The sequence below is a fragment of the Mycetomoellerius zeteki genome, unplaced genomic scaffold (assembly GCF_001594055.1).
Source record: "Mycetomoellerius zeteki isolate Tzet28-1 unplaced genomic scaffold, Tzet1.0 scaffold643, whole genome shotgun sequence".
Classification (NCBI taxonomy): Eukaryota; Metazoa; Arthropoda; class Insecta; order Hymenoptera; family Formicidae; genus Mycetomoellerius; species Mycetomoellerius zeteki.
The window spans coordinates 21,270-30,621 of record NW_017257658.1 but is presented as its reverse complement, the minus strand read 5'-3'; the positions used below and the strand labels follow the sequence as shown (position 1 = coordinate 30,621).

At 40.5% G+C, this 9,352-nt stretch overlaps 1 protein-coding gene across 1 annotated transcript; it reads left to right on the top strand.

Annotated features, from left to right (window-relative positions):
- Positions 1–5,577: 5,577 nt before the first annotated feature.
- Positions 5,578–6,957, top strand: LOC108728843 (uncharacterized protein F54H12.2-like). The gene is made up of 3 exons (XM_018457639.1): positions 5,578–5,856; positions 5,915–6,488; positions 6,605–6,957. The coding sequence occupies exons 1-3, from the start codon at positions 5,578–5,580 to the stop codon at positions 6,955–6,957; spliced, it is 1,206 nt and encodes a 401-aa protein (XP_018313141.1).
- The last annotated feature ends 2,395 nt before the right edge of the window (positions 6,958–9,352 follow it).

Sequence of the window (9,352 nt, the reverse complement as noted above, 5' to 3'; positions counted from 1 at the left end):
TCTCTCTCTCTCTCTCTCTCTCTCTCTCTCTCTCTCTCTCTCTCGATGTAAGCTTTTTTTTTCAGCGGTGGTATCTTGTGTAAGCTCATCGACGGTGATACCAAGCATACGCCCGACGATCGAAATATACGTTGTTCGCTAGATCAACGGCGTGCGAAGATAAGCTTATTCTCGCATGAAGATAAGCTCATCCACGCACCGCGGCGGGATCAGCTGTTCATTGGCCGCGGTGATCCCGTAGGCGAGCCTACGCGGGGGTACGCAGGCGCGAGCGTGCGCCCGCCGCGTGGAGCCCTCCGTCACGTTGATCAGCTTATCTTCTTAAATCTTTTCCTTCGTGTATTTTTAAAAATATTGATAAGCGCCATTTTTTTTTGTTTTTGAAGTCTTGCACGGTGATCGAGCGTTCATTTCGCAAAATGGACGTACGCTGGAAACATCTAATGGACTTCGATCATATGCAGTCCGACTGGATGCGGGAAAACGATTTTTGTAAAGACTTTTCTCCGGTATTTAACCCACATGTCCGACGTACGTTTCGAGAGGGTTTTGTTTTATTACGCGGAATGGCAAGAAGCTTATCGTCAATTACAATACGACACTCGTGAAAAAGAGTTCGAAGAACAGAGTTGGGAATGCAGCAATACTAAAGAGGCGAAGAAGAATAAAATTGAATTTCGCGAAGGTTTACGCCGTCCGGAAGGTTACTCGAACGATCCGCTTTCTCCGAAATTAGTGATAATCGACGATCTTATGAGAGAATCGTCGTCGTGCGACGCGTGGATCTTTTCACCAAAGGCAGTCATCACAAGAATCTCAGTGTTATTCTTATCTCGCTATTCGAATCTCTTCCATCAGGGACGTGGTCAGCGCGATATATCGCTCAATCCGAATTACATCGTCGTTTTTAAAAATCCACGCGATCGCGCTCAAATCCGTCATTTGGCGCGTCAAGTCTATCCCGACGATCCGAAATTCCTAGAAGAAGCATATTACGATGCTACGTCGAGGTCTCACGGCTATTTACTGCTCGATCTGAAACAATCAACCCCGGACGAGTACCGATTTCGAACGTGTACTTTTCCCGAGGATACGACTCATTACGTCTACATGCCACGTAGATCATTTTCCAGTGGATTCGTATAAAAGGTGAGTACGGGTAATCGTACGTGTCAGTAATAGCTGTTTCTCGCGATGAAAGAGAGTGCCAAGGAATCGCACAGTGCGACGAAAATCGTCACACATTCGATCGGTAAGAGAAACGCCTGTCTCCTCGCGACGATCTGTTATTTGAACAAAAATTAACGCACAGCCTTCTTACGCAGCGCTGACGAAAAATTAATTCGTTGTATCTGTGAATTTGTTTTTAATACACTCAAAGGCAACGTCTCGCTTGAACGTTGCGAAAAAAATCGGTTAACAAAATACAAAACGGCTCTGTGTCGCATCGTTGCAAATCGTGGTAATTGGAAGGATAAAAGAAAGTTGTTGGTTCAGCGAGGCGGGTTTTTATCTTATATTATCGGACCTATATTATCAACCTTATTATCACTAATTATCGAAGGAACGAAATAGTAGGGAGAAAATGTTATGGAGAAGGCCAAAAAAATGGTTTTAATTGCATCGGAAAATCTCGAGAGAATGCAACATCAGCTACGTGAGAATCCGACATCGTTCGCTGGCGGAGAGTCAAAAGAAATCGCAGTATCAGAAAATTCGGATAACGCAGTGAACACTAATAATACAACGCAAACTCCCGGAACTCATCTAACACGACTCGATGCGGAGATGAGTCGTATTCTTAATTCTGACTGGCCGCGCGACGAAAGTGTGAGATGGAAAATATACTCAGAGGCATTATGACGATACTTGCGATTTATCCAAGAAACGCGTAGGTAGAAAGACGCACGCAACGAAAACGGAAATATAGAAGACAACGCTACACAAGACGATGCCTCCAACGGCAACGAGTCAACGTACTGTGGGAATTACGGGGGTCACAAAACTCAACACGCACTTAGTTAATAAACAGAAATATTTAATGTTAATCAAGCGGATGCTTACAGAGGAATGCGCGCTAACGCCAGCCTGCTCAGCGGGGGGCCGGTTGTATGTTAGTTCTAAAATTATGTCGGTCACGGCGCTCATGGCGTTTACCATAAGAGTGTAGACGGTAACATCGGTTTGCTCTGCCGCTGCTGTGCGTTATCATCCGATCGCGTGTTGTACAAATACAAAAAATATTAAATCCCTACAGTACGATGACGTTTTACACGAACCTACACAAGGATCCGATGTACCCCCACCACATTCCAGCAGTAACGCTGATATTATTACGAAAAATTTCGAAATTTCGAGCGATCATAATCATACGATGAAAAGCATTGAAGAAATAGTGGAAAGCTTACCGAAATCTTAGCGTAAGTGTGCACATTTACTGATGAAACATTTGTTTCGAAAAGCTGTGCCTGATAGAATTAGTTGGGACGCGCATGGAATCGTGACTATAGATGGTAACGTCGTGAAAGATTCGAATATCGCTGACTTGATAAACGACGCGATGCGCGAGAGAAAAACTGTGAAAACAGCAGGAAGAAATCAGTTTGCGCGGTTACTCCGTACGTTAAACATACCTTCGGCATTGGTGAGAAATAAAAGATTATTGGCCACGCAGGGTGTTACTACAAATAGCGTAAAGCTTCGACCTCGTGCGAGCTCCATGCCGATTATGCCGAAAGAGCGAGTTCCACGCCGATTGTATCGTGAGCGCGAAGAAAGAGAAAAACGAAAAAATCGCAAAGAAGAAGAAACAGACGACGAACGTTCGCCGTTTCTTCCGCGTGTACGAAAAACTGATACCCCCGTATCTCTATCGGCGAGAAAAAATCGGTTGCTCGAGTGGAAAAAATTAAAATAACCATGACGTTTGAAAAATTATACTACGATCCGTCGTATTACATGGGCTATTCGGCGGTGAATAATCTAACTCGTTTTGTTAAACCGAATTTCTCACAGAGAGAAGTACGTTGGCTCGAATCGCAAGACGCTTACACGCTGCACCGACCATTGCGCAGAAAATTTCCACGATTGCATTACAGCGTGACAAACATTGACGATGTGTGGGAGGCTGATTTGATCGAACTCCGAAATCTAAAAAGTTACAACGACGGTTATTCCTATCTGTTAGTGATTATCGATCTACTTAGTAAATACGTCTGGGTAGAACCGCTACGCGACAAAACGAGTAACTGCGTGATAAAAGCTTTTCAACGTGTACTAGCGAAAAGCGAAAGACGAGCACCCGTATTACAAACGGACAAGGGTAAAGAATTTGTCGCGCAATCAATGCAGAAATTTCTTAAAGAAAACGACATACGTTTTCGAGTAACGCGCAACCCGGACATCAAAGCCGCCATAGTCAAACGCTTTAACAGAACACTGAAGGAGCGAATGTGGCGTTATTTCACGCATAAAAATACGCGACGATACATCGATGTTCTACATGACATTCTGTACGCTTACAGTCACACGCGTTACTCATCCACGAGAATGCAACCAGCGGTAGTAACGTGAGAAAACGCACGCATCGCTCGTGAAAATACAGCTCGTCGTTGGAAAAAGACGAAACGTTAAAGAAACGGGTGCGAAAGATTAAATATCGTGTCGGGGATTTCGTTCGCATCAGTAGAGCGAAAGGTGCCTTCGAAAAAGGATATGAGGCTAACTGGAGCGAGGAGATATTTCGAATTTACCGTATTCTCGATTGGCGAAAACCGCACGTGTACGAATTGAGCGAATTGGCAGACGAAGTCATAGACGGTATTTTTTTGAGCAAGAATTAGCTCGAGTTGAGAAAAACTTACAAGAAGAACAGTTTATCGTTGATCGTGTGATAAAGAGTAGGGGGCGAGGAGGTAATAAGCAACTACTAATTAGTTGGCGCGGTTATCCCAGCAAGTTTGATACTTGGATTCCGGCTTTGAGTTTAATTTCTCTTCGCGATGGAGGAGGAACAGTTTCTTCTGGTTCTTCCGAGTAACAGTAGTATGCGTCATTTTCCGAATAATACAACGTCGTCCTTCATCACGGAATTACCTCACTCGATAGCGTTGCACGGACAATGGGAAGTTGCGTTAAGTGAGATTCAATTTCTCTGTACCTTTTTACACGTATGTCATAACGAGAATATGATCGGATTCGTCGATCTTAAACCCGATGAGGGGATGAGTGGTCCGTTTACGGTAAAAGAAGTTGTATTTCCAAATGTAATTTACAGCGATATCCACGAACTTATTGAGGCGATTAATACCGCGTGTACAAATGCCAAATCGCATTTTTATTTTGAACAGCAAAAAGCGACTGGCGGCAAAATCTGTATAAGTGTTAACTGCGATGAGAAGTGTAAAATGCTATAATACATCATATAAACTTTTCCGATAATCTTCTACGAATCTTAGGTTTCTCATCAGCCATTTCGAGTAAACATGCATTTTATTCCAAGCTCGCGATACGTAAACCTAATTCCGATGAAACACAAGAGAAAACTTTTCTTACACATGAATTTAATAAGGAGACGGGACGACGATAAATAGATGGTTATTGGAGTATCGAACACTGTAGTTTGTGGCGCTCTATCCCTGATAAAATGTTCATTTATTGCGATATTTGTGAGTCTTACATAACAGGTGATGTACGTACTCCTCTTCTCAGAGTAGTTCCAAATGAAATACGCAGTCATAATTATGCATTTGGTGCAAATTTAGTGAAGCATTTCTTATTTCCGAATTATATCCCATTGCGAAGAACGAATTTCAGAACGATTGAAATTGATATAAGAGATCTCGGAAAAAAATTCCATTCGAATTCGGAACGCTGACAGTGACACTACACTTTAAACGTAAGCAATAACTTTCTTTCGTGTACACGATCGTGTCGATATTGGTTTTAGTTGATAGAGTAGTCTTAGTTAGAAACTCAAGATGGAATATGAGGAGTATTTTGATGCACGCGACACCAGTAACCGAGGTGGAATTCCACGTGTTTTCGTCGGTTCGCCCTATCAACACTGTCATGGATCGATAGGTTTCTCGGAGGACTATTCAGAAAAATATTACCCTATCTAAATAAAGATGCACGTGCTGTCGGGAAAGAAGCTTTGCGTGCGGGAATTAACGTAATAGAAGACGTCGAAAATAATAAAACGTTGAAGAAAGCGGTCAAAAGTCGACTAGCAGAATCGCGGAGTAATTTTAAGAGAAAAGCCAAAGAAAAAATAAGTACCCTGATGAGGGGATCGGGATATAAAATATCCGCGAAATCCACAGCACTACAGTTTCCATTCGGCGGTCGAGATAGTCGTATCGCGCATCGCAAACGACGTCGAGTGATCAAGAAAAAAAATTCATCGAGAAGTATCGCGGGAAAGAAGAACAAAAAAGTGATGAAAAAAAAGAAAATTCGTGCTGCAGGAAGAAAAACCAAAAAACCATTCACTAGGAAACATCGAGTCAAGAAACGCGACGTATCAGATATATTCTCTTAATTACGACAGGAATTCACGGAAGGGGGAGGAAAAGCATGTCCTTTCTTCACACTCACTCAAGCGAGTGTATAAAGAGGGAACTCGATCTCTTCTCTCTGTCTCCTACGCAAACCAGCATTGAGAGCTCGCAATGGATTTATTACGAACCCGTAACTTCGCTCACGGACGATTCACCCATAGAATTCGTCATTCCCGGACATGGAGAAGACTATCTGGATCTCACTCACATCATGTTGAGCCTTCACATACGCGTAGAAAGCGATCGCGGGGAGAGCACATCGCTCGCACCCGACGACGTGGCAAAAGTAGGACCCGTAAATCATTTACTACATTCCATGGTTCAACCAAATCGACGTATATTTCAATCAAAAGCTCGTGTCGCCGCCAAACAACGCTTACGCGTACCGCGCATACATCGAGGCGTTATTAAATTATGCTTCACCCGCAAAAACTTCCCATCTAACCTCTTGCTTATGGGACGCGGATATTCCCAGCTACATGGACGACACGTTAGACTCGTCAAATCCAAATACGGCACTCGAGAGACGTGCGAAATACATTCAGGGAAATCGCGCGCTAGATCTCATAGGTCACCTTCACTGCGACGTTTTCAACCAAGATAAATTTTTAATTAACGGTGTGGAAGTTAGAATGAGACTCGTACGCTCGAAAGATTCGTTTTGCCTTATGGAGAGTAAAACGTTATCAAAAATACGCATTCTTGACGCTAGTCTACTCGTAAGAAGAACAAAAATAAGTCCTAGTGTGCTACTCACACATGCTAGAATGTTGAATAAAACTACCGCCAAGTATCCCCTTACGAGAGTCGAAGTTAAAACATTCACGATACACGCCGGCGTCGTGGGGGAATCGATAGACAATGCAATACTCGGACAGCTACCAAAACGAATAATAGTCGGTTTTGTCGATAACAAAGCGTTTAACGGTAATAAAAAATTGAATTTTCTTTTAATTTAAAAAATTACGGAATAAATTTCTTTTCGCTGTACGTCGGTGGCATGCAAATTCCTAGTAGACCGTTAAAGCCAGATTTTTCGAAAGACGAGCCGCTCTACGTTGAAGCTTATCACACATTATTCTCGGGAACCGGCATTCACTTTCTGAACGAAGGTAATTCTATAACTAGAGACGATTACGGCAATGGTTACACTCTTTTTGCTTTCGATCTTACTCCAGACCTATCCGCTAATTGCGCAGGACATTGGAATCTCGTGAAACACGGGAGCTTACGATTAGAAGTGAGATTCGAAAAAGCTCTTTCCGTGACAATTAATTGTATCGTCTATGCTGAGTTTGATAACGTTTTAGAAATCGACTCCTCGCGTCAAGTCATTATCGACTTAGCCAGTTTCTTAGTCTGTTTACCACTGATTGTAAATACAACGACCGATTGATCGTAGTTATTTCATAAATTTTTTCTTTATTGTAAACATAAATTCATAAATTCTCATACTGTATGCCATCATGTTCAATCGTGTACTCTTTCAAAAAAAAGTAAAATAGCTATATCATGTAATATCTTTTCTTTAAAAAAAAAATAAACGTTTTTGTCTTGTAAATTTCATCTGTTCCTTACTCTTAACCCCGTCCCCATTTACGGTTTAGATAATGTAGATTAAATAAAGGAAAAAAATATAAAAGAATTTTTTCTTTAGAGTAATGCCTGAATCATCATAAGTGATCACGTCGTGTCAGATGAACATGTTCGTTCCTGTTTTACCTCCTCTTTCCTCCAAGCAAAAGAGACTCCTAGACACGAAAATTTTCGTAAAAAATCCCATAAATAATAATCGTTGGTACGACGCAGACAAAGAACCATATCAGCAAAAAAAAGGACCTACAAAATAAAGAACTGCATGATTCACGTCCGTACCTTTCTCTCTCTCCCTCCTGGTAAAAAAAAATGTCTCGTGACATATTTTCCTAGGCTTTCCCATCCTTCTCTCTCTCTCTCTCTCTCTCTCTCTCTCTCTCTCTCTCTCTCTCTCTCTCTCTCAACGCGACCTCTCCCTCATCATTCGTAGCGTGGGAAGGTATGGAACGAGCCAATCAGATCTTTGGCAACTATAGAGCGAACCAATCAGAACGCTCCATTTAATTACCCTATACATCCTTCCTTCATCCACCGACCAATCAGATCCCCTCATTGTTCCAGACGGACCCGTCTAGGCCACGCCCATGACGTCTGGGAGGCGTGGAGGGGGTTCGTTTTGACAGCTCGGGGGGGGGGAAGGGGGTTTGTTTTGACGCCTGGGTGGAGTGGAGGGGTTTGTTTTGACGCGCCTTTTGTACCTTCCCACTTACTACTCAGCCGGATAACATCTGATTTAGGAAATAAACAAAATACGCACACAAGGTCACGATATCATGATATCAGATACGTGCCTAATACTGTTTTGAAACTGATTAGTCAACACATACAATATATCGCTCATTAATTTTAATACACTATTCAAATCGGCGGTTTTTTTTAAAGTAACAAAAGAAGCTCGCTTGTGATGAATATAGATTTATATAGGCAAATAAACATGTTTTGTACTCATACACATTGTTTACAAATGTGCAAAACACACGTATCACGTTCATCCTTTTCAAAGAAATCGACGAATCTAGAGGTGTATTGAAATTAATGAGTGGTAGTGTATGTCCATAGGAATATATGTGGCATTTCTGTATCAGTTTTGAGGCCCATTTTGTCATAAGAACATTTTTGCTTATTCTACGAATAAGTCAACTATTGCAGAATTGTAAACAGTATTAAAAAACTATTACATAATTTGATAGTTTGCATTTGTGTTTCTAAAGTTTTACATTTAGCATTTGTTTAAGAAATACTGTCTAAAAGCACAAAGTGTTATGTCGATGTCTATCAATGACCTTCCTCTATATCTATCGTGACAAAATCTTGATGTACTTAACTTTATAATGTTTTGCGTGATATTTCTCTACACTTATCACCTATTATAGTAAGTATTATTGAAAAAGCATATATACACACTTTATGAAATCAATAGCGTAAAGGTAATTAATAGTATAAAGGGTAAGACTAAAATATGCCTTCACATTTGTATTTATCTTTATTTGCTCGTGTTCTTTTCTGCGTCTACAAGACAACGTATGACATTTCTACCAGTATTAAAAGCTGCTTTCACAAAATTTGAGCAATTTATTATTCTTCTTGAAATTCTGCTTTTCGTTGACTTCCATGAATATATCATGGTCTTGCGATGATAAGTAACGATTTTCCCCGCGAAAATGTCCAAGTATATTCTATAGTAATTATTACCTATATTTCACAAATTACTTGCTACATTATGATTTAGAAAGCATTTTCTTGTACTTATACTATTGTCACGGGGAATAAAATAGTTTATAAAGAATTGGTACGATTCCCTAAGGTATATTTGTTTTGTTAAACACAAAGCTAAAAGCAATGTAAAATTCCTTGTAATTATGACTAGACTATAAAGTGATCATTATCTTATTGCTCGTTGATGATCTTTGCCACATTGTCTAGAAAAGTCCAGAAAAGTCACAGTATCTGACGGTAACTTACTCATATGTCATTAATGAAAAATTGTAATACATCTGATGAATTAATTTGAAGTGATGAAGTAATAATTACATTTTGTAAATTAATTCACAGAACAATGTTTATGGACTGAGCAGCAAATTGACGTTTTCATAGAATATTATTTTGTATTATACTTAAATTAAATAACAAATCGATCTTGGTAAATATAATAACATGGTAATACATTTATTAGATGTAGGTTGCGACCGCACTCA

What these genes read in the sequence shown, in the direction of transcription:
- LOC108728843 (XM_018457639.1), top strand. Translation starts at nt 5,578, where the DNA reads ATGTCCTTTCTTCACACTCACTCAAGCGAGTGTATAAAGAGGGAACTC. An exon ending in ACGTGGCAAAAGTAGGACCC is followed by an intron (nt 5,857 to 5,914) that starts GTAAATCATTTA and finishes TTCAATCAAAAG; the next exon opens with CTCGTGTCGCCGCCAAACAA. An exon ending in CGATAACAAAGCGTTTAACG is followed by an intron (nt 6,489 to 6,604) that starts GTAATAAAAAAT and finishes ATTTTTCGAAAG; the next exon opens with ACGAGCCGCTCTACGTTGAA.